Below are 26294 nucleotides of genomic sequence, written 5' to 3'. Positions count from 1 at the left end.
TTAGCGGTAAAGACTCATTATCTTGGTTTAATCCAAGTGATGCACAATAATATATATATTTATCTATTTGAATTTAATTTATGTAATTCTTTTTTAGATCCAACTGTCCCCCTGAAGAGACCATATACAGGTCGAAACGCGTCGGGGCTTGCTATTTATGTAACATGTAACCTAATTATGTGTATTAATATGTGTTTGTTACTGCACTGGGGAATAAGATGTGTGTTACTGTACCAGATGATTTTCTATACTGTACTTCAAACCATGATATTGGATAAAACTTTTTATACATCTATTAAGAACTTCCTTTTATTATGTGCATTGCTGTTTTAAAGCCCCATGGGGAAAATTATTTTTCTTTAATTCAATTTCCGGGGTGCGCAGCCTTTCTTATCTCTTTTATGTGTGTCTTCCTTTTTTCATATTTCAATTTTGGGTGGTTAAACACCCCTCCCCACCTTGACACATTAGAGATAAGACATGGGCTGTGTGTTTCCTTCTCTTCACGTATCCTGCACACTGTTAATCAATTGTTCCCACTCGGTTAACTTTTAACAATCCCATGCATGAGGGGGAATCTAACTTAGACCCCCACACTGCATGATATTCAATTGCCTTATATGGCAATTGCTGACAAACTTTATTTATATTCTACCTATTTTCATACTGACATTCGATGCAGGAACGTGGGGACCTGGAACCAACACACAGCCCATGTAAAAAATTCAAAAAATGTTAAAAATGCAAAATAAACAAAAAACATACCAGACCATCAACATTTGCTGTGTGCTATGTTGGTGATCCCATGAAGTCAGTCATTCATGTCCTACTGACACCATCCCCAATATTTTTGTTTTTGTTTTGAGGGCCATTTTTTGGACTGGCGGGTGTTGGTGGTGCCTCCTCTCCCTTCTTGGGGTGAGTCTGACCCCTCGCGGCTTCCCGGCAGGAAAAGGGGGGGGGCATGCAAATTCCTTTGCATGCCCCCTTTTTTGCTCACCGCTGCAGTTAAGGTGAGCTCTATCCTGTCGGCGGCGTCCCGTGTTCATCTCCGGACGTTTGACGGAGTGCGCATGCCTGTAAGGGCCCGGCTTGCGCACAACGTCATGACGTCACGCGCATTGCGGCGGAGATGACGACAGTGGTCGGGGCCTGTAGGCCTTCCGGGACGCCGAGGGAGCCACACAGGGGCCGCTCCATCAGCGGTTCCAGTGCCAATCCCTCCGGGTTTTTTTTTTTTTTTTTTTTTTTTTTTCTTGGGGGCGGTGTGGGTGGGGGGTTTGCACCTGCACATGATTATCCCATTTGCCTGAATTTGGATATAAAGGGAGACTGGAGGCCTGATAATCAGATCATGATCTCCTACAGGCCAGGATGAATGCTACTGCTGCCAGGTTCTTTCTACACTAGAGCCCTTATTTTTGCATGATCGCCACCAAGCTTATCACATTGAACCTATCAACAAGTCCAACATTACCTCCAGCCTACACGATTTATACAACTGATAAGGTAAACTTTTTGTTATTTCACTTTTATTCCACACAGCACTCTCCTACATACACACACCATCCTACATACACACTTTCACATTTTGATTGGCTTTTCACTTTTTTAGTTCACTTTTCATTTTTGTTTTCACACAGTAGGCACCAAGCAAGCACCATGTCATGTTACCACACCATGCACCACCTCATTCACACCATTCTCCACCACACAATGCACTCCTCTCCATTCAGGCCATCGTTGTTGCTGTGTTTTTTTTTTTTTTTTTTTTTCACACACACATCTTTTTCCCTCTTTTTCACCCATTCTATCCTTCTTATTAACCTATCCATTACAATAGTATAATAGACCTACCATACCACTGCATTGTTGGATCACACGATCATTAAATCTTATCGATTACATTTATGGAATGGAATTAACATTTCAATATATTTACATAGTAAAAATCCTATCCAACGCCAGTCTCCACATAGACAAATTGGAAACACTCAGTACATTACCAAGTTAATTATCAAACTTCTCTAACTAATACATGGCTATTCTTGGGTTTCTGTTGCAGGTGTGGGCTCCTCCCCCTCATCTCCCCTTCCCCCCCCTCCCGGGGGGCGCGCTAAGTGTGGCTCCTTGTAAGCCCCCTGAGGCTGGCTCTCCTGGGAGAGTGAGGGTGGCCCCCCGAGCCCTCCAGTGTTTCCATTGGCCCTCAGCACATATCCTGGACTAGAGAACACCCATTCCACCATTTAGCGGTAAAGACTCATTATCTTGGTTTAATCCAAGTGATGCACAATAATATATATATTTATCTATTTGAATTTAATTTATGTAATTCTTTTTTAGATCCAACTGTCCCCCTGAAGAGACCATATACAGGTCGAAACGCGTCGGATCTTGCTATTTATGTAACATGTAACCTAATTATGTGTATTAATATGTGTTTGTTACTGCACTGGGGAATAAGATGTGTGTTACTGTACCAGATGATTTTCTATACTGTACTTCAAACCATGATATTGGATAAAACTTTTTATACATCTATTAAGAACTTCCTTTCATTATGTGCATTGCTGTTTTAAAGCCCCATGGGGAAAATTATTTTTCTTTAATTCAATTTCCGGGGTGCGCAGCCTTTCTTATCTCTTTTATGTGTGTCTTCCTTTTTTCATATAGTCATTTAGTTTACCCATTTGGTGAACTGAAAACAGTTCGGGTTGTTTGAACTCATGATCAACCCAAACCTAATGTTCAGCCCCGTTTATAAGTTGAAATGCTTAATAAATGTGACACTTGTGAAGCTGGTCATTGATACCCTCACACACGATTTGTTTTGCACATACGCACATGTTTTATGAACAGAAAGTTCCTTTTCATTTATTACATATGTAATAACCCATAGTAAATTTTACACATTATTTTACATCCAAACTACAGGCTTCTACACTATCCAAACTACCTGATACATAATTTTTATGGCCATTGCCACATATCTTTCTTGAAATCAATATTAGCAATTGTTTTCCCATTCATTACTTCATTATCAAACATCACTTTTTTTGGAATTAACACTTACAGTAAATGCCTGCCTGGTCTGATAGGAAATGTAGAGGTATTTCATTCACAGGAATTTACAGCATTCACCTAAGCAGTGAAAATCTGGGACTGACTAACTGAACAAATAGTGTCCAAGGCTGGCCATGCACTATACATTCTAAATGCACAATTTACCAAAAAAGTACAAAATAGAGAGGACACCCTCAAAATTCCAGATTTACAAGAAATGCAACAAGAAACACAAGGGACCAATCAAGGAGGATAACATGGAATGTGAGAAAAGCATTGCTACAGCAAGTAACACAAATCTCAACATTTTTTTTAAATATATCAATCATAAAAAGTTATGAAAGAACAGATCAACACAGGAAGCTGGTCATAAATGATAGGGAAAGGCAGATGTACAAAGCTGCTGCCATTTTTTTCTCTTCAGTGTTTGATGGATGGATTTGATAGTTGTAACAGTAAGGCCTCAAGCACACTGTACATTATAATAACATTATAAAAACGGCAGCAGCTTTGTAGGGAGTTTTCCAACGTTTTTCAGCGTTTTTGCAATAGCATTTTTAGTGTTTTTTAGCGTTAGTCAGCATTTTTTTCAATGGGATCAAAAACATTAAAACTGCTGAGCCACGTTTTTGAGTGTTTATCTGTGTTTTTAGGTGGTTTAAATTTTGTTGACGTTAGAGTGTTTTTACAACTGAAAAACTCCTCTCCTATTACTCCTAAAACTCCTATTAAATATAATAAATGGGTAACACCAAAAACAGCAGCTGTAAAAACATCCAAAAACGTCCAGTGCACATTGTTTTTCTAAATTTTGCTAAGGCATTTGATACCTTACCTCATAAACTTTTAGTCTTTAAAATAAGGTCTGTTGGAGTTGGTGAAATTGTATGTACATGGAAAGGAAACTGGTTACAAAAACAGGTCCAAAGAGTAGTGATACATGATTCACTCTCTGAATAGTCTAAGGTTTTGATTGTGTGTCTCAGGGTTTTGTCTTAAAACCAATGTTGTTCAATTTGTTAAATAATGATATAAAGGTTTTAATCAAGAGCTACATTTCAGTGTTTGCTAGTGACACCAAAATATGCAGGGAAATAGCTTTGGCACAGAAAATAGTATATTTACAGGAAGACATAAACAACATATGGGGTTGGACAGCTACATGACAGATATGGTTCAATATTGAGAAAAGATACAGTATGCACTTGTATTCCACAAGAACAAATGCAAAATACACATAAGGAGGGACTCCTCTGGGAGAATCAATAAAGAAAAGGATCTGGGGGTACTTGTAGATCACAGACTTGGAAATAGCATGCAATGCCTAGCCACAGCTAACAAAGCTAGTTAAATACTGTCATGCGTTAAAAAGGGCATACATTCAAGAGATAAATCAATAATTCAACCCTTTACAAAACAGTGGCTTTGCCATCTTCACTTTTGGCCACCAATCTTCAGACTTTGTTCAGTTAGAAAGAGTTCAGTGAAAGGTGACACAATTAATAAGGGGAATGAAGGACCCCAGCTATAGGGATCGGTTACATCAGTTATAATGTTCAAATATATCAACGGTTAATTGAAAAAAGGAGGTTTATGCCCTGTACACACGATAGGATTTTCCAATGGAAAATGTATGTTAGGACCTTGTTGTCGGAAATTCAGACCGTGTGTAGGCTCCATCACACATTTTCCATAGAATTTCCGACACACAAAGTTTGAGAGCTTGCTATAAAATTTTCCGACAACAAAATCCATTGTCGGAAATTCTGATCGTGTGTACACAAATCCAACACATAAAGTGCCACGCATGCTCAGAATAAATTAAGAGATGAAAGCTATTGGCTACTGTCCCGTTTATAGTCCCGACGTACGTGTTTTATGTCACCACGTTCAGAACGATCGGATTTTCCGTCAACTTTGTGTGACCGTGTGTATGCAAGACAAGTTTGAGCCAACATCCTTTGGAAAAAATCCATGGATTTTGTTGTCGGAATGTCCGATCAATGTCCGACCGTGTGTACAGGGCATAAACCTTAGATTGTGTAAGAGGTGCTTTAATGTTAGTGAAGTCAACATTTGGAACTTCCTCCCCCAGGAAGTGGTACTAGCTGAGAGTGTGGACAACTTTACAAAACTTTTAGACGCCTTTCTCTGGGGGCAGAATATATAGGGCTATGAGCATTGCTGGAGAATAGATGTAGAATGTATATTGTATGTAACTATGTAATAGAAGATCATACCTAAGCAATCTGTTCAATTTGTATCACATCAGGCAAGCACTTGCACCACACCGTTGATGTTAGAAGGTTGTATAGTGTATGGCCACTTTTAAGCACAGTATTGTAAATACTTTGGCAGGTGGCCAGACCTGTAAAGTCATGGGCAGACATCTCATCAGCAGAGTTCCGGAAAGGTAAAGGAAACTCTCAAATGGCTTGATTCTGTGGAATCTACAATCAGTTTAGGGTGAGTTGGCCCTTTAAACCTTAAAATATATGTAAATCCTAACAATTATTTTTTTGTAATATTGGCTCTCTTTTGGTATGTTAAATATGGCCATTAAAATTTTTTGTGATATCTATTCAATTAGTGAAGATAAACAGTACATGTTGATTCTGCCAGAAACGTGTCCTGTGCATTGTGCAGTATTATTTCAAGCAGTGTTATTAGCTCAACTCAGTTTTCTATGGTGTGCTACAGAATACCACCCTTATTTTTTGCAAATGAGGAGAGAGGGGAGTTCTGTAGTCCCAACACACTTTCGTTTCTAGGGTGACAACACTGCTCCTCCATAGATACAGGATAGTGAGTGAACAGTGCCATTCTTGGACAGGAAGCATTTTCTTAGCAGGATAACCAGATACTGCTTTCAGAATACCTGACTTCATGTACACAAAGATCAAAATTATAGCAAGAACATACTGTATATTTAGATAATTATACAGGATCGTATCTATGATAGGCAAATTATCCCAGTTTAAGATTTTTTTGGGAAACAGATGTATTATATTTACACAACTTATACCGTAACTCAAAGCAGCAGGACTGTACATTAGCTGAAGTATGTAGGTCCTTTTCGGCCTGCACACAAGCAGCCATGAGTGCCAATCATTCTGAATTCTGCTTATATTTTTATATTAATTGGCTATGAATAGCCATCTTCTGTTATCTCTCTCTGTCATCTGTGAGGTAACAATTGTGTTTTGCTGTAAAATATTGACAGCTTGCCGACCACCAACAGTAAATGTACTCCCCCTGGGGTGCGCAAAATGTGATCTGCAACTGCTGTGTCCACCAGACACAGCAGATTGTGGTGCTCAGTATTGGGTCACTGTGACCAGCCCAGATACCAGGTGATCACTGTGTGATCACATATCACATTGTAAACAATAGTCATAGATGGAATCCATTAATGACATCATTGTTTACTACTGCATGTGATCTGTGATTGGTCACCAGTGATCACATGGTACCCGGACCAATCACAGTGTACTATGTGATAGCTGTGAACCAATCACAGCATCACACTAGTAAATAATGAGTCATGAAAAAAAGCCATTCAGGACAGTTCAAATGATTACTGTTACAGTGACTAGGTAAACGAAAAAAAATCTTTAAAATGTTTTATTTTAAAATATATTTATTTTTTTTTTAAAATACTGTCACCAGTCAGTGTCCCTGTTTACCACCACATCAGTCATATGATGATGCTGTATTGCATTGGCGACAGTATGTAAAAAAAATTGTGAAAAAAAACTTGAAAAAACTCACCATGCCTCTTACTATATACCATGTACTGTCTACTTTCCAAAAAGGGGTCATTTGGGGGGTATTTGTACTGTAGCACAGTGCTGAATAGCAAAAAATGCCCTGGTCATGAAAAGAATAAAAACTTCCGGAGGTCAAGTGGTTACATTTGTTTGCTGTTAGTCACAAGATTTGTGACAGTAATTTCAAAGGTAATTCATGTTGGTATTTTTTACTGATTAGCTCAAAAGGAAATTGTGAGCAAAAAAAATGCAATGTTGATAAAAGTAAACTTACATGATCCATTAGCTCACGGACCATTCCATTCCATTGTTGAGTGGTATCCTCCTTAACTCCATATTTGCCATCTTCCACTAACCGAATTTCATATTTAAATCCAAGAATTTCAGATAATTTCTGAAGTAAGTCAATGCAATAGCCTTCAAATCTCTCCTTTCCATAAAGTGGTTTATCAGATTTCTTAAACATCACATAAGGTTCTTCCTGTTAAAAGAAACGTATTTTTGTTCATTTAGTCATTTTACTCTGAACTCTGTTACTTCAATAACACATTCTGACACCCAGCGTTTCCTTATAAAGGCTGTAAGGAAAAAAATGCCCGTAAATGTAAGCCTAATGTGTTGTATTGGCTCATTCTTCCTTCTCTGAGGTATCAGTGAAAAGAAGTAACTGGAATAATCAAATACAATATATTTACTTATTTGTATCTGACAATTTGATAAATCTTTTGAAATTGTTCTCTATTGTTAATGCAACAGTTCTGGTCTTGCACCTGCAGTTTCTTTAAATGTTTTATTTGTGCGATGGTGGGTTTAAATAAGAGAAAATTTTGATGTACCAAGAGTATTTTTGATTCACGGATGTGCCAAAATGAAAAAAAGTAATGTTGCCTTTTTAGCAACTTTAAAATATTGCTCTAAAAATTAAATACGCGCTATAGGCATACACATTTTTCTGACTGTATGTCTATGTCCTACAGAATAAAATAAAATCTAACTGTTTCATACATAAATACAAAAAATAATGTCCCCATACATATATAATGATCCTTCTAATTTAACAGCTCCAAAAACTTTCACTGCAAGAGAAGAAGCAAAGACAAACACAAGGCTTACCAATTATCTTCATTTTAAGATGACACACTCATGCTGCTGGATTATCAAAAACATATACAGAGATATATTATAATTTTGATGCATTTGCTTTAAATTGTGTAAAGCCACCAATAACAAGGTACAAACCCGCCGCTCTCCTAAGACTTATTAAAGAAAATTTGCTCTACAAAAACACTTAGCCTTTTCCTAGCTGAAATTTAATCATTTCCTAAAATGATGCCCTACCTCTTAACCACACCAAAAGGTAAAATGTATTCCCTGCTTAAGCAATTAGTATCTAAGCCTTAAACCTAAAGTGTAACCTTCACCCTAACCCTAATCTAAACCCTAAAGTGACCCCTTAATGCTTAACCCCTACAAAGCCTAAACCTCAACCTTCACCTTAAAACATAACACTCCTTCAATAAACCTTAATCCTAAAACATAACCCTCACCTTAAACCTGGCCCTAACCCTAACCCTAAAATGTAACCTTCACCTTAATACATTTAATATATATTAAATTGAACCTACCTCCTAAAGTGGAACCTTAACACTACCCTCCTCTCACCATTAATGTGTATGCAAAATCTAATGCTGTGTACACACTATCGCACATTCCGACAACAAAATCCCTGTTTTTTTCCCGACGGATGTTGGCTCAAACTTGTATTGCATACACACAGTCACACAAATGTTGTTGGAAATTCCGAATGTCAAGAACGCGGTGACGTACAACATGTACGACAAGCCGAGAAAAATGAAGTTCAATAGCCAGTGCGGCTCTTCTGCTTGACTCCGAGCATGTGTGGAATTTTGTGTATTGGAATTGTGTACACACGATTGGAATTTCTGACAACGGATTTTGTTGTCGGAAAATTTGAGATCCAGATCTCAAATTTTGTTTGTCAGAAATTCTGACAACAAATGTCCGATGGAGCCTACACATGGTTGGAATTTCCGACAACAAGCTCCCATCAAACATTTGTTGTCGGAAATTCCGACCGTGTGTACGCGGCATAACAATGAACTTCTCAGTTTTGTTCTCTATTGTGTTAAATATACCATTTATAGTGTTTTATTATATCTGTTTGATATGTATAAAAAATACCTGATAATCCTACCAAAATCTTTTGCGCTAATAACTTATTAGGATTTTTTTGCCTTTGCTGACTATTATTAGACAGCATAAATCCCAGCTGTCTCTGTAGACTACAGGACATCCCCTACATTATAGAGCTGAGTACAGAGGAAGGTATTCTGTAGTCCTAACACATTTTCAGTCCTAGGATGACATTCTGATCCTCCATAGATATGGTATGGTGAGTAAGAATTTTTACCCTAGGACTGCACATGCATTACTGGTAAGTTTTTTAGGTATAAATGCTAGAAAAAATAAAGCTAACACAACCATCACTTCTAAGGACTAATAATTAAATAATTATAATATTATTTTTGGGGGGATTTTGACACTAACACAACCCCCTGCTTATTTTTGACACTTAACAAGTCAGTGAAAACTAAACTCTGATCTTAACTCTGAAAGTCAACCTCTAGAACTGGGCCATAACAATGGTCCAAATTAACTATACTCAAATTATGCTGTGCTACAACCAAGCAGATTCTATGCACAAATCGATGTGAGCCCAACTGTAGGCACTGTGAACAACTTATTCCAGAAAAATACATTTTGAGAATGGCAACAGTGACAGTGTTTTGACATTATACTCTTATATGACCATAAAAAGCCGTAGGCCCTGTTTGTACCTGGCTATCCATGGTGATGTGTTAATGGCATATATCTATTTGTTTTTCTCCAGTTTAAAAGTAAATTATTGTAGTGAATTAGTGAAGGGATTTGAAGTAGAATATTTTGAACTGCAGTATGGATGTGTTTTAAAAAATATTTTAGAGTATTTGAAGTATATAAAAAGGCTTACCAATATTGTTGTTACAATTAAAGACCGGTTAGAAAGAGAATCTGTAATATTTGCAGGTTTTTCTTTTTGATTATCTGTCATGTTTAAGCCACTTGCAGGATCCCAAGTTCCAATCTATAAGAAAGGATTGCAAAAAAATAAGCAACTAGCATCAGACATGTCTTACTATATAAAAATTAACTGACAGATACTACAATTGTTTATCAGAAAGTAAAATGCAAGATTTCTGTGTAGCGTTATGGTTGATTTACTAAAGAAATAGTAAGTGCTGACTTTGAAAGTGCATGTTAACCTCCAAGGCAATATGATTATTTCAGATTTTTGATGCTCAAAGCGGAACAATGTTTTGCATGGAAATTTGGCATTTTATATTGTAGAAATCATAATAAATAGTGGTATACAATAATCAGCAGACAAGACCATAATATCACACTAAAAACAGCGCTAATGTTGAGCTAAAACAAATATACATGTGGTCAACTTCACAAACAAAGTCCTTTGAGAGAGGTGGGTAGTTGAAAAAGTAGTTCAGAAAGTGCTCATAGGTGATCATAGTATAGAAACTCAGTATGCACCTTCCACCGGTCAATCCAATTCCACCATGTGAGAACACGTTAACCTCAGGGGGTTAAACTCACCAGAGCTTAATAGTAATAAGTCTCCAAGGAAAAAAAAAAAACATCCAAGCCACAAGCCACTGCCAACACCGCTCCGGAGGAATCTCAGATGATCAAGGCTCAGAAATAACAGACGCCTTCTGTTGAAGTCAGGATATGACGAAACGCTTAAGGGCATGGCCTACATGATGCCAGAAGTGACGTTTGCGCTCCACCACAGCCTGACTCACAACCAGGAAGTAAGAGATCGCTCCTTGGGAAGCTGAGCCGGCTGACGTCTAGCATGGTGAAGTGCACAATATAAATGTTTCCTTTGATGTGCTCTGTTGATTGCAGTGTTGATGTACGTATATTTATTGAAGGGGGGATCTTTGTGTGATGTGATGGGCTTTTAATCAATAAACAGGATTACGCTATGTGCGCTTTTCTTTTGTTGTTGGGTTATTTCTGAGCCTTGATCATCTGAGATTCCTCCGGAGCGGTGCTGGCAGTGGCTTGTGGCTTGGATGTTTTTTTCCTTGGCGGCTTATTACTATTAAGCTCTGGTGAGTTTAACCCCCTGAGGGGAACGTGTTCTCACATGGTGGAATTGGATTGACCGGTGGAAGGTGCACACTGAGTTTCTATACTATGATCACCTATGAACACTTTCTGAACTACTTTTTCAACTACCCACCTCTCACAAAGGACTTTGTTTGTGAAGTTGGCCACATGTATATTTGTTTTAGCTCAACATTAGCGCTGTTTTTAGTGTGATATTATGGTCTTGTCTGCTGATTATTGTATACCACCATTTATTATGATTTATCCATATTTTTAAATGGCTGCTTTTATACTATTATTTTTAGTTTGCACCTCTTTGTACCTATTGTGACAGCAAAGTGGTGTTATTCGTATTTTATCTTCATTATATTCCTGCTTCAGAAGGACATCTGTCCCTGGCGCTGAGTGGTGTACTTTTGGGCCCATAAGAACACCTTTTTACATTTTATATTGTAGGCCTGTAATTCTTAGGAATAACACACTTAAATCTGTCCAAACAAGAGTCTAGTAGACATCCAGGGGATGATAAAGTTTGAAACACAAAATCATAAATTATAATATAATAAATAACTATAAACAATTATAACAAATAATAATATAATAATAATAAAAAATATTCAATAATGTAATCAAATCAAAAACACTGAAATTTGCTCAGTTGCAGAATTGTCGCTGTCATTACTTTCAGTGTTTGATGACAGATTTCCCCACGAATCCCTATCGCTCAATTCTGCAAGTGATTTGAATTCATTATCGTTGTTTTCTAGCTGGTCTAAAACTGCTTTTGATGTAAAGGGACACTTTTTGGTTGCTATGGACAATCTCCAGTTTCCAGGCAGAAAGAACAGTATTTATAGTATAACATTTCATGCAGGGCACTGGACAAACCACTAGGGACAAAAGGGATGTGAAATAATTTGATAAGTAAAGTAATCTGTAAGATTACAGTGTACTGTATGTGTAATGTTTATTTTACTTTTTGAATTTGGTGCTGTGCTCCATCCCCGTGTGTCACAACCCTCTCAGGAAACTGAGCTCGGCACTGTGATAGATCCAGCGGAGGACATAGCCTCGCACACACAGTGGGGAGACATTGCAGGATACTGGGGACAAGTTAACTTTGCCTGGATCCTGCAATGCGATCCCTAGTGTGGCTCGGGGTTACTGCTTTTGGTACTGAAAATTCACCCCAAGTCACACTCAGGATTACCGCTAAGGAGGTTAAGCTGACTTAGTGAATAAGGTGGAGGTATGTTCACTTTAATCAGCTCATTAGATTTTAATTTCCTTTGCACTTTTTGGCTATTTAAATGAACAGAGCTTCACGCTATTTACTAAGCTAAGCTTTTACTTTCCAAATTAAACATCCACTTCTCCTTTAGTAAAATCCCTCCACAGTCATCTCATAAAACCTATGGTTCTATAAAACCAAGGGATGTTATTGTTCTAGCTTTTCATGTTCTGATAAATAAAGCAAAATAACCAATACAGTAAATTCAAAACTTTACTTTTTATTTTGGATGAAGTGAGGGAGTATTAGAACCCCAGTAAAGTTTTCATTGGCATCCATTACCTGACTAGGTAGATTATTCCTAGTCAGGGAATGCCTGTTCTAGGAACAGCTATCTAAGAGGGAATTCCACTGACTTCATAGAAATTTCCTCTTATTTCCTGCTGCCTCTACAAGAGAATAGGAAATATCTCTAACACTACAAAGACAGCAAAAATAAACTTACAGGGAGTTTACTAATTCTATACTTGTGTAATACCTTGTCGTTAAACACAGATTATGGAAAAACTCTCATTACATGCTATATAACAGAGTGTTGATACTCGCAAAGCCACTAAAGCAATAATTTTGTATGGAGTAAAATATATCTGGTTGATCCTGCCTTCAGCCCTCCCATCATTTCCATGTCCCCTTTGCAGCCTGAGATAGTGTAGACCAGCTGTTGTCATCTACTAAACATGCTCCAGTTTCACTTCCCCTATAAGCTATTAATTTCCTCATTCTTCTGTGCAGCCCACATGACTATAGAGATGTACATTTTTGACTGTATACACAGTGGTGACCCCCCTCCTTCCTTCCATGTCCTCCTATTGCTAAACACTATGGGGGTGGGATATAGTATGCTGATTGATTACATTCACTAAGAAATATAAATCAGTATTAAATATATGAAATGTAATTGCTAATAGTTTTAAAGTAAAAAAAGACCCTTGGATGCAGATGCCATCTGAGCAAAATGAAAGCTATTGACAATCATCCTTAACTCCCCCTAAACCATAGTAATGCACAAAAACTACACATTTGATGTCCAATAAAGATTTACAGGGAGTTGTAAAAGTTTTTGGTATTTATAATCTAATTTGAATTGCTCTTCTGAAACTGTTTTTTTGTCGTGTGACTGGCACAGCGTCAATCAGGGCTGGCCAGACGCAGACTCACACTGCAGGGAGCAAGCATACATCAGCAGAGTAATAGAAGCCCCTACCAAGGTTATTTCCCTGCAGATGCCAAAGAACAGGGAATGATCATGTGTCCACACAACAGCCCTGCAGGAATAAGGTAGTTAGACGATTAAATAAAATATAGTGGCATGATATACTGTATACATATATATTTTTTTTTGAGGGAATTAAGGCAAGTAACCCTTCTTTTTTTTAGTATCATGTTAACCATACCAGACCAATGGAATATGGTTTACCAAATCAAATATTATTTTACAGACACATAGATCTAAATAAATAAAAATACTTTGATTACTTTCCAAATTCAGATAGATATAAGCAAATATCAAATTAGCTCTCACTATTTGAATCTGAGTATCTATCACTATGGCATCAGCATTTTTTAATTCATAATGTAATTAGTTCAGATAAATCATTGAAAATGGTATACTATCTATATACATATACATCTCAAAATATATACTAAATTAAAACATGTGTACAGCATCATTAGATTAGTTTGGGCCACACACAGATAAATGGCAAGCATTATGGCACGGCATTACTTCTAGAAGCACAAGATAGAAACTCAGCAGCATGGGTAACTGACAGAATAACATTGGAAACAGTTTTGCGGGCATTTATTTTATTTAAAAAACACAAAAAAAGCCAGAAAAAAAAGATTTAGCAGCACGTTTCAGTAAAAAAAAAAAAAAAGATAATCCCCCAAAAGCATGGTGCACTTAAAATTTTTGAAAATTACACTCACAACTAATGAATTAATTGCTTTTAAAAGGATCTCTGTGTATACTCTTTTGTTCACTGTGAATACTGTATATACAGTAATAGACAAATCACAGTAGGACAGTTTTACTGAAGCAATATAGACTGTGCACTTACCAAAATGATGGATAAAAGAAGTGATTTACTAAGCTAAATGAAAATTCCATTACAAAGTGAACAACCTATTTGCTTTTAGCAAATCAAATCAACTTAGGTTTATTTAAAAAAAGAATCATAATTTAACAAAAATCTATTTTATTTTTAAATTTTCCTCCCGTGATTGGGGATCCAAAGTAAATTCACAGTTCTCCTTATTTAATAACATTCACTTTGAACACTCTCTACACCTATAGTAAATCAACCTAATTTTATACAAAAACATTCTAATACAAGTTCACTTTTCATTTTAGCTTTCAGCATACATCATATTATTCAGGTGCATAATGAATCAAATGCAATTACTTGGCACATATTGTACAGGGAATATGCAGATTTTTAATTTACTTTCAGCATTTTACTAGTTTCAGTTCTTTAAAAACACTCCTGGGCATGGTCATTAGCAGTTTATTGTATTACTAATAGTTTAAATTCAATTTATTATCTCAGGATGAAGCAAACTATAAACAACCACTACATCAAAGCAAACCTCACATTTCACATCACATTTCAATATTTGTGCAAACCCTGATCCATAAGTTAAAACATATCAAGTACCTTTTCAAGGCCTTCTTCCTTGAGACTGATCACATCTAAATCAAAGTCAGTCCGTAAGCCATTGGTTTTGTTAAAAGTTATCCTGCCTGTGAGGCCTTCCCAGTGAGCCTAAGGTAGAAAATGCAATTTGCATGAGTAAGGTACATAAAAGAGATCATATTAATGTTTGCAAAAGTAAAAAGATAAAACATTCAACGCATTTCAATTATTTACCTTGTGGCTGGTTTTGTTTTGTCAGAGCACTTGTGCTTGCAAGTGTTTCTACATATTTTGATATTGTAACTAAAGTATAATTTAATGCTATGTGGCCTGTAAAAAGCACTGAATCATAAAGTGTTATAGGTGACTGACTAAACCAAACAGCTGATCTAATATAAATCTGTAAAAAGAACTCCTCCACATAATAAAATTAATAATATGAATGATGCATATGATGTAATATCTTAGCAGAGATAAACAACAGTAAAAAATATTACGCCATTTTAGTGATTGTAATTTATTCTTTATTGAAAAAAAATCTTAAGAATAATCATTTCTTTTATTCTTATTTACATACATATATAATTAAAGTGTACCGCTTTCATTGGAAAAAAAATAGCAAATAAAAAAAATATAGCGTATACAATTACGAAACAATTCATATTGTAGTTGAATGTTAATAAAAATGACCTTTCCTTTTCAATCTGCAGCTCTGTAATTTTATGTAATGTGCAATTCAATATGGCTACCTGGAGGTGTTATGTACACAGAATGTTTACAGAACACCCCCCAGAAGCATAATTTCCTGCTTGTGTGATTGGCTCACTGATTTTCCCAGAAGTCTACACTAAGATACAAGTAAGATTTTTGGCATCCCCGGCAACAAAAGTGTAATTTTTGGTAAGATACTCCCAATAGGAAATAAAGTCTAAAGGGATGCAGACCCTGCAGTTTTCCTCATTAGAGCTTGGCAGGTGCAGCAGCTGGTTGATAATTATGAAATCACTCCCATTAGACTCACTTAACACAGGGGCACAGAGGAACAAATACTGATTTATTCAAAATAGCAAAAGGTACGAATCTGCAACAAGATGTTTCTTAAAATACTTGTACACTTGATCACCCCTAGGAGAATTTTTTTTTCTCAATAAAGGTGTAATTACACTTTAAAGTATAAACAAAGTCAAAACTTTGAAAAGGGTTTACAACATTTTTATTTTGCTGACTGTTTCCCATTAGGGAGCCCCACCCCTAGTGACCATTATCTCCAAGAGTAAATGTGAAACATAATCCCATATTTTGAGTTGTCACCAGAGCAGGAAAGGAGGGCTAAGTTGTGACTATGAAACAGGAAGTGAAATATTCTCCACAGGAAACACATGAAATGGCATGGGTTGTAAGTGTACTTTTTTCTATGCAAAATAAATAAAAAAGAAGTTTAGCCTTTTTTCTGCTTTAAAGGATTAGTCCACTCAAAACCAATATTTCAAGTGGAGCCACTTGCTCTATATATTCCTTGATGACTCTATCCAGGATCTACTTTATATAGTTCTTGGATTTTTTTCTGTTTAATTTAAAGTGAGAGTCTTCCCACCCACTTTTGCATACTCCCACTTCTTCACTATTCACCATAATATAAATAAACAATAGATACAGCAAGTGGAGTGGGACTCCCTCACAAGGGCAATAGCAGGTGTACAGATCTAAGACATTAAAGACTAAGTTCACCTTTTAGGAAAAAAAAGAAAGCACATATTTGTGTATTTTGTGCATTTATTATTTCTTTCCTACAGGAGCCTGCAAAGCATTGCACCCATGATCAACAGCTTGTGGGTGCAATGGCAGGCTCCTGCACACTCTCCATCCAGCTTTGTGCCCATACTTTCTGCTAAAATGTTGTAGGAAAAGTGAATGGACTGCAAATGTGCTGATCAGCATGCTCATATTCCATATTCCACAGTGGGAGACATGACTTGTAGTTTCTTCATTCACAGATCCCTGTGAATGAATGACACAGCTGTACCTAAAATGCATATGTTACAGTGGCTGTGGGGAGAAAAAACCCACTGATTCTCACAGTGGGGAAGGCTCAGGGGTCGAGGAGGGCAGGAGCTGAAACATGTTACATGTTACAGGTTACATCCTAAGTACACATTTAAACTAAAGGCCAAACTTTTTTTTTGTTTTTAGTTTTGGATAGTGTGGAAATGGATTAAATCACCTGTCAGTTTTTATTGCTGTCTGTGCCTCCTTTTTAGGGATAATATCTCATTCTATTTGTCCTGTTTACTTTTTCATCAAAAGTAGGTAAAAAGTAAAAGAAAATCCCAATTTTAGGTTAACATCGGAACACTAAAAGAGGAAAAATCTTCCAATGGGGACACTCGTTCTGGTGACTCTGGTGGCACAGCGGGATTTCCTCTCACTTCCTGTTTTGGCTGTGTGACAGGACTTGAGGGGAAATCTCCCCAATGAGACACAGATGACAAAAAAAGTATAACCCTCCCTTACTCTATCCAAAATTTAAAAAAAAAAAACATTTTGCCTTTAGTTACACTTTAACATGTAACATAGTTTAAAGGTGAACTTAACCTTTAAGAACACAGATCTCATCTCTGAGAGATTTATAAAAGTGTTGTAAGGTTTAACAATGAAGCCTTTAACAAAAAATGGACTGCCTTTTAAATAAATGAATGAACTAAAATGTTTTTAAGTTTTTAAAACCTACTTATTTAGTATATGCGGTACATACATTTTCCTTTGTAATCTCACTTTACATTCTTTGTTCTTGTTTTTACATTCTTTCCAAGTATTTCATTACTTTTATAGTTGCTAATTCTCTAAACACTACTGGAAAATCTATTATATAAATTTGAAAAAAAGAAAATCTTCTATTATCACTTTTGGGCACTACTGTATCACGTCTCGTTGCTTTAGGAGGTTTGTCTTGGTCAAACACCAATTTAGTCTGTCCAATTGCCAAACCTCCACTTAATTATGGATAGAGTGGAGAGGGATTAAAACACCTGTCAGATTTTGATGTTGTTTGTGTCCCCATTAGCGAGATTCACCCTCTCCATTTTTGCTGTTTACCATTATCATCAAACGTGAAAGTAAAAGAAAAATCACACATTTTGGGTTGACATTGGAACAAGAATAGAGGGTATATTTTCCAATGGGGACACTAGTTCTGGTGACCCTGTTTCCATGCTGGGATTTACACACTTTGGAGGGATTTTCTCTCACTTCCTGTTTAGGCTATGGGACAGGAGGTGAAGGGAAATCTACCCAATGGGACAAGCAAAAAACCTGGAAGAGGTTATAACCCTCCCATACGCTATCCAAAAAAAAAAGAATTCCTGCCTTTAGTGACACTTTAAGGAAAAATAGAACTTTTTTAATATACACTGAGCAAAATTATAAACGCAACACTTTTGTGTTTGCCCTTATTTATCATGAGCTGAATGCAAAGATCTATGACTTTTTCTATGTACACAGAAGGCCTATTTCTCTCAAATATTATTCACAAATCTGTCTAAATCTGTGTTAATGAGCACTTCTCCTTTGCTGATATAATCCATCCACCTCACAGGTGTGGCATATTAAGATGCTTATTAAACAGCATGATTATTGCACAGGTGTGCCTTAGGCTGACCACAATAAAAAGGCCACTTTAAAATGTGCAGTTTTATAAACAGATGTCGCAAGTTTTGAAGGAGCGTGCAATTGGCATGCTGACTGCAGGAATGTTGCCCTTGAAATGAAAGTTAATCTCTCTACCATAAGCCGTCTCCAAAGGCGTTTCAGAGAATATGGCGGTACATCCAACGGCCTCACAACTGCAGACCACGTGTAACCACATCAGCCCACAACCTCCACATCCAGCATCTTCACCTCCAAGATCATCTGAGAACAGGCACCTGGACAGCTGCTGCAACAATCGGTTTGCATAACCAAAGAATTTCTGCTTAAACTGTCAGAAACCATCTCAGAGAAGCTCATGTGCATGCTCATCGGCCTCATTGGGAGGTCTCTACCTGACTTCAGTTCGTAGTCATAACTGACTTGAGCAGGCAAATGCTCATATTTGATGGTGTCTGGCACTTTGGAGAGGTGTTCTCTTCATAGATGAATCCCGGTTTTCACTGTACAGGGCAGATGGCAGACAGCATGTATGGTGTCGTGTGGGTGAGCGGATGTCAACGTTGTGGATCCGGTGGCCCACTCTGGCAGTGGGGTTATGGTATGGGCAGGCATATGCTATGGAAAATGAACACAGGTGCATTTTATTGATGGCATTTTGAATACACATAGATAACGTGACGAGATCCTGAGGCCCATTGTTGTGCCATTCATCCACGACCATCACCTCATGTTGCAGGATCTGTACACAATTCCTGGAAGCTGAAAACATCCCAGTTCTTGCATGGCCAGCATATTCACCGGACATGTCACCCATTGAGCATGTTTGGGATGCTCTGGATCGGTGTATACAAAAGCGTGTTCCAGTTCCTGCCAATATCCAGCAACTTCCCACAGCCATTGAAGAGGAATGGACCAACATTCCACAGGCCACAATCAACAAACTGATCACCTCTATGCCAAGGAGATGTGCTGCACTGCGTGAGGCAAATAGTGGTCACACCAGATACTGACTGGTTTTCAGACCCCCCTGATGCCCCCAATACAGTAAAACTGCACATTTTAGAGTGACCTTTTATTGTGGCCAGGCTAAGGCACACCTGTGCAATAGTCATGCTGTTTAATAAGCATCTTAATATGCCACACCTGTGAGGTGGATGGATTATATCAGCAAAGGAGAAGTGCTCATTAACACAGATTTAGACAGATTTGTGAACAATATTTGAGAGAAATAGGCCTTTTGTGTACATAGAAAAAGTCATAGATCTTTGCGTTCAGCTCATGATAAATAGAGGCAAACACAAAAGTGTACAGTTTATAATTTTGTGTAGATGGTAGTTCATCTGACTCAGAGTAGAATAGAAGAAATGCTGAAGTGAAGGCATGGCATTGGAATAGAAATTCATATATATGCATGTGTGGTTGACAGTTATAGAAAAGGATTTGTTTTAAATGACAAACTTGTCATATTTCTGACATTATGAAGGAATAATATTATTGCATCATATGACTGATTCATATACTAATAGTACTGGATGGAGCTTTTCTTGAAAACCAAGGTGGATTCACATATCAAGCAGCATTATTTAGATTATACAGTAAATGTGATTGATTAACCTTTGCATGATTGATCAATGTAACATTTAATGCAATATGTGACACAAAGTCTTTATATTTAAATACTGAATTATATACGCATGTATTTGCATATGCAGCAGTGTTTAAAATATGTTTTTGTTGTCTAATTGCCATACCAGTTGTATGTTTTATTTGTGTAACTATGTTAAAAAAAAGAACTTACCTCTTTAATGAGGCTGATAAACCGAGCACCAAATCGCCAAGGTTTATGCCGATTACATTGTAATGAGCTGACTGTCATTTGTGGAAACTGCTGTACTGCTACTGAAACTACATGAACGGCATCATACATGAGGGCTGCATCCGTCTGAAATGCACAATTATGAAACATTAAAACATGTGTCATTCACACAGCAATGTATCAGCAATGACTTATTTCAAAAAGTGGTTTACCCAACATTTGTATTTAGCTAAAATGATTGTCCTTGTTATTCACAGGCGGCTGGCAGCGGTAATTTTCGGGGCAGTGGCACCTTTGCTTGGGATGCTGTGTCACTGTCATTGTCAGGGAGCAGGACTGAGTGTCATACCTTGACGCTCTTGCGGACTCACTGACTCCTCGATGACTGTGCCAAGCGGCAGCGCCAGCTCTGGCAGGTGACATCCATCCTGGAGAGGAGATCAGGGAGTTCCTCTTCGGCCACTGCAGCTGCAGCCATTATCCGTGCTCTGCACATGGCAGAGATCCGTGGAGCGCAGCAGAAGAGGAGGAGCTGGGGGAGGGCAGTACCCAGAGCCATCCACTGACCCTGGGACTTCGGGTCGTGCTCAGGCGGTCAGTCGCCCCTGGCCAGGGAAAGCTAGTTGCAGGCCCTACGAGTACCCCTTTAAGAATGGCTGTGGGGAGACCAACCAGGGGGACATTCCCTCCTCTGCTACACACACGCTAGGCAGGTTAGGCGGCCGTGAGGCCCCTTGGAGTGCGAGGCCTTAGGCGAGTGCCTAATCTGCCTAATTAGAGAGCCGCCTCTGTTGTTATTATTTAATAGTTATTCAGTGGGACATCTATATGGTTGCTATGGGACTTCAGACAACAAATGCCTAGCGTGAAATGTATTATTCTATAGTGCTCTCACGACTCTGAATAAGAAGCAGCCACACTTTAACATTCAGTGTACACTTTACAATAAATATTATAAACGATTTCCCTGCACATGATTAGGTATTCAAAGTGAACATTAAGCTTATTTACTAAGCTAAGTGAACATTCCCAGGTGTAAAAAAACTATCTGCATCAGTGAAGTAATATGTAATTTACAGTAAAGTTATTTTGATACAACTCTCCTCCAATGATCAGACTTTTCCTGACACCCCCCCTGCAGAGCCATTCACTGGGAAGTTCAGTGTGCAGCTGCTTCTCCTCCCCCTAGCTCTTATTCAGCTGAGAACAGATTAAATGTGATCACTTATTAAAAAGGGAACAAAAAGGTATTTATAATGTTTTTATATCTACACAAAAATGTTTTGCCTTTCTTCTCTATTTTAAACTGAATGATTTTTTACAAGGTGATCACTTTTACTGCTTAGTGGTGGTGATTCGTTAAATGAGTAGAAAATATTCAATTGGCTACTTAATAGCCAGTCATGTGCAAAAGAAAAATAAAATAACAGCACATTGCACCTAAAGAGATGTTTGAAGGGAATACTGCTTCACCTCATTCACTAAGCTAAGTAAACATTCACTATGCAAAGTAAAATGCTCTTACTCTTTTGGTAAATCAACTCCACATAGTAGATCAATTCCTTTGATTGATTTTCTGTGACTGTCATGTTACTTGACTTAAAAGAATTAATAAACATAACAAAGAAAGCTCTTATTTGACCAAAATGTTGTTTGTTTGTTTTTTGGCATTATCCAACCCTCTTTTGTTTTTCACTGTGACTGGGGTTAATCCTCCTTCATGATTTAGAGAACATTCCAAATCTATGGACAATGCTTTTCTTTTGGGGGATAAATATAAAATGTACTTTCAGCAACCAAAATACACCATCTCACCTGTCACTAATCTATGCTTTGTAAAATTGTATTCTAGGAGTTTTTGTTTATTTCTAATATCACTGCTGCCCTTCCTTTATGAAATAGGCCGTTTATACAGGGGTACAGGTTTCTTTGACAGGACACAACACTTAGAATTTGCATAGACAGCTCATAGCTACCTACTAGGTGTAGGTGTAAAAACATTCAGGCACCTAATGTGGAAAAAAGACAGTGGGGATGGACTAGGCAATTGTTTTAAGGCTACAAAATCACTCTTGTTAGATGCTTATACTTAAAGTGATTCTAAAGGCTGAAGGTTTTTTACCTTCATGTATTCTATGCATCAAGATAAAAAAAATTCTGTGTGCAGCAGCCTCCCCCCCAGCCCCCTAATACTTACCTGAGCTTTCTCTTGATCCAGTGATGTGCACAAGAGCATCAGCTCTCTAGGGACTCTCCACCTCACTGGATGAGGCAGCAGCATGAGCCATTGACCCAATGAGGGTAGAGAGGGAGCGGGGCCAAGTATGGACACGCAGATCAGCTGCTCCGGAGCCTGCCTGCTTGGGTCCCCCATTTCAAGTTGCTTGCTCTGAGGGCACTTGGCAGGAGGGGGGGGCCAGGAGTACCGGTGGACCTGAGAAGAGGAGGATCGGTGCTGCTCTGTGTAAAACCGCTGCACAGAGCAGGTGAGTATGACATGTTTGTTTTTGTTTTTTAAATTTTTGCCTTTAATATCAATATCATTGATAATTGCTGATTAACTAAAAATGTGAAATGGAGGACAACTTTTTAAGAAGAATTCTAGGCTATTAAATTCTAGCCTTTTAAAAAGAAAACACAATAATTATCACCATCATTTAACATTTTTACTAGTATATGTTTTCTTTAATTTTTCTTGCACTATATATTATACAGACTTCATGAAACTTTCTTATTTTTTTCAGGAAAGATGCCAGCATATTACTTTCAGTTACTTCTTTGCCCATGGGCCTTTTATGAAAGATCTTATTACATTGAATATAGTATGTAATATCACCAGATATTAATAGTGTGTGTGTTTATCACATACAACTAATGTAAAATCTAAGGATGATAGCAGCGAAAACTATGTTTTTCTGCCACCTTAGTATATTTGAAGGGTCACAATTTATAGCGCACATTTTAAAACAACTGTGAATTCCATTACTGAATACAATTGCACTAACACCAAAAAATATCAAATTGTTTTCTGAATTGTGACATTACAGTTATGCAGCAAATGATATCATATAGTTGCGACAAAACAATTTTCCAATATTATAAACAATAAAGCTGAACCCCTGGATACTTTTACATTTTTCCACAATACTTACATTTCCCTGTCTCATTTATGCTCAGATGTCCAAGCCATATTTAGCAATCCCAGCATGTGACTATGAACCTCATAACAGGGGCTTTTGGAGAGGGCTAGGGGCAAGCCTCTTAGCCACTGATTATGTCCCTTGGAGAAAGTAGATCATTCTCTAATGATGGACAACCACATGATGAATGCTGAGAGCGAAGCTTTGATTAATTCTCTGAATAAGGACAATAAAGCTTCCCTTCTGGAGTGCATGGAAATGTATAATATTAATCGTGTACAGGTTAATGGTCAGAGTTAATATGGTGGCCCTCCTGAAGACTGGGTTGGAGAGGCTCCTTTACTTGGGACAGAAATATTTATCAACAATACCCCTCAAGATATCTATGAAGATAAATGAATTCCACCTCTTCAGACTACTGGAAAATTGTATGAATTTGTCTCATAGACTTTTGCTGGACAGTCTGAGGTGGGGTTGGATAACTATTTGTTATGTGTGTCTTTGTCCCATTGTGTACATTCCCATTGTTAATTGAGTCACCTTTTGTTTCTGTCTGTCTCTTGGAGATGTGATTAAAATTGTGGCCACTTTACCTTGTTATGGAACTATTGTGGGATGGTATGTTTGCTAATTAGATTACTGTTTAATTAAGATCACTGTTAGTTGTTAGCTGTTAATTGGATTGGTGGTTGAAGTTTGCATTGTCATGCTAATATCCTCAAGAGGGGAATGCCCTCCTGGAGGGTATGAAGTATGTGTCTGGGTTTTAATATAGAGTCATTCCTTTGGTTTTACCTAAACATCCTGTCTGTGTATGATGCTTGGGATGAATGGGCAGGTATTAGATTTCAGTCTGCTGGAAGGGTTTGTAGGGCAGGTGGTACCATGTGGTGGATGCATCCAAGTGGGATGGCATATATATATATATCAATCATAAACAAGTGAGGTGAACAGCAAGTCTTTGTGTGCAATGCAATCAGACTATCCCACTGGCCATCTATAAAAAAGATTTGAAGGATTGCTGCACTAACATTTATTTGAATTACATACAAAAAAGTCCATTAACCTTCCTGGCGGTAATCCCGAGTTTGGCTCGGGGTGAATATTCATTACCAAAAGCGGTAACCTCGAGCCACACTCGGGATTGCATCACAGTATCCTGGGAAAGTTACTTAACTTGTCCCCAGGATCCTGCAATGTCCTGCCGCTGTGTCTGCAGGCTGTGTCCTCCACCCGATGTACTGTGTGCCAGACTCCGTTCCCTGCAAGTGTTGTGACGCACAGGGATGGAGCTTGGCGCCGAATTTAAAAAGTGCAAAAAACAAATACATACAGTATACTGTAATCTTACAGATTACATTCCTGTATCAAATCACTTCATATCCCTTTTGTCCCTAATGCTTTGTCCAGTGCCCTGCATGCAGTTTTATATTATATATGCTGTTCTTTCTGCCTGGAAACTTGAGAATGTCCATGGCAACCAAAAAGCATTCCTTTATGTCAAAAGTGGTTTTAGACCAGCCAGAAAACAGTGATAGAAAATTAGAATCACTTGCTGAATTGAGCAATAGTGATTAGTGGGGAAATTTGTCATCAAACACTGAATGTAACGACAGGGACAATTCTGCAACTGAGCAAATGTCAGTGTTTTTGATTTAATTACATTATTGAATACATTTTATTATTGTTATATTATTATTTGTTATAATTATTTATACTTATTTATTATTTTATCATTTTTGATTTCATGTTTCAAACTTTATCATACCCGGGATGTCTACTAGACTCTTGTTTGGACAGATTTAAGTGAGTTATTTCTAAGAATTACAGGCCTACAATATAAAAGGCCAAATTTCCATGCAAAACAATAATCTGCTTTGAGACGCAAAAATCTGACATAATCATACCGTCAGGGAGGTTAAGGGTATTCCATCATGGGTATTCTATCATTACAGTTTTGGGCTCCTATCGATTGTGCTCTTCTTTGAGAACACAACAAGGTACAAATACATATGCATCAGTATTTATAACACAGACACATTTTGAACCAATCACATTAATTACATCACCAATTAAGTTTACATCTCAAAAATGTTCTTCACTCAATAACAAAGGAAAAAATCAACACAAATGAAGGAAAATAACAGTGAGTTGGATATAATCACCGACATCACTTTTTTTCTTATTTGGCAACAACTGGTATTTGACAAAAACAATAGTAATGGTACAGTACTTGACCGCGAGATTGTGTTTCCAGCGAGACCCCATCGCGCTGGTTCTCGGCGATAGGATACTGTTCATCTCGCGCTGGCTTGCTCATCGGGAAAGGAAAAATTTGTTTTTTCCTTTCCCGATGAGCGACACGCATTGCTGACAGGTGTCTGGTATGAATCATGAGGGGGAACGCCACGCCAAATGTTAAATAAAAAACCAGCATGGGTTCCCCTCCAGGAGCATACCAGGCCCTTCAGTCTGGTATGGATTTTAAGGGGAACCCCCTACGCTGAAAAATCAGCGTGGGGTCCCCCCAAAATCCATACCAGACCCTTATTCGAGCATGCAGCCCGGCTGGTCAGGAAAGGGGTTGGGAACGAGCGAGCACCCCCCTCCTGAACCGTACCAGGCCACATGCCCTCAACATGGGGGGTGGGTGCTTTGGGGGAGGGGGGCACCCTGTGGCCCCCCAAAGCACCTTGTCCCCATGTTGATGAGGATAAGGGCCTCTTCCTAACAACCCTGGCC

General features: G+C 37.9%; 1 protein-coding gene across 3 annotated transcripts in view; it reads right to left on the bottom strand.

Moving 5' to 3' along the window:
- The window catches only part of GRIK2 (glutamate ionotropic receptor kainate type subunit 2), a 1356701-nt gene that overhangs the window by 403403 nt on the left and 927004 nt on the right, over positions 1-26294 (bottom strand). For all 3 annotated transcript variants that reach the window (XM_073627000.1, XM_073626997.1, XM_073626998.1), the window contains 4 exons: positions 20395-20538; positions 14973-15080; positions 9865-9978; positions 7108-7314 (listed from right to left, as the gene is read on the bottom strand). In XM_073627000.1, coding sequence (XP_073483101.1) covers positions 7108-7314; positions 9865-9978; positions 14973-15080; positions 20395-20538 — 573 coding nt within the window. The remainder of the gene's footprint in view (positions 1-7107; positions 7315-9864; positions 9979-14972; positions 15081-20394; positions 20539-26294) is intronic.

This window comes from Aquarana catesbeiana, linkage group LG04 (genome assembly GCF_042186555.1).
Source record: "Aquarana catesbeiana isolate 2022-GZ linkage group LG04, ASM4218655v1, whole genome shotgun sequence".
NCBI classification, from domain to species: domain Eukaryota; kingdom Metazoa; phylum Chordata; class Amphibia; order Anura; family Ranidae; genus Aquarana; species Aquarana catesbeiana.
This window is presented reverse-complemented; position numbering and strand designations above follow the sequence as displayed.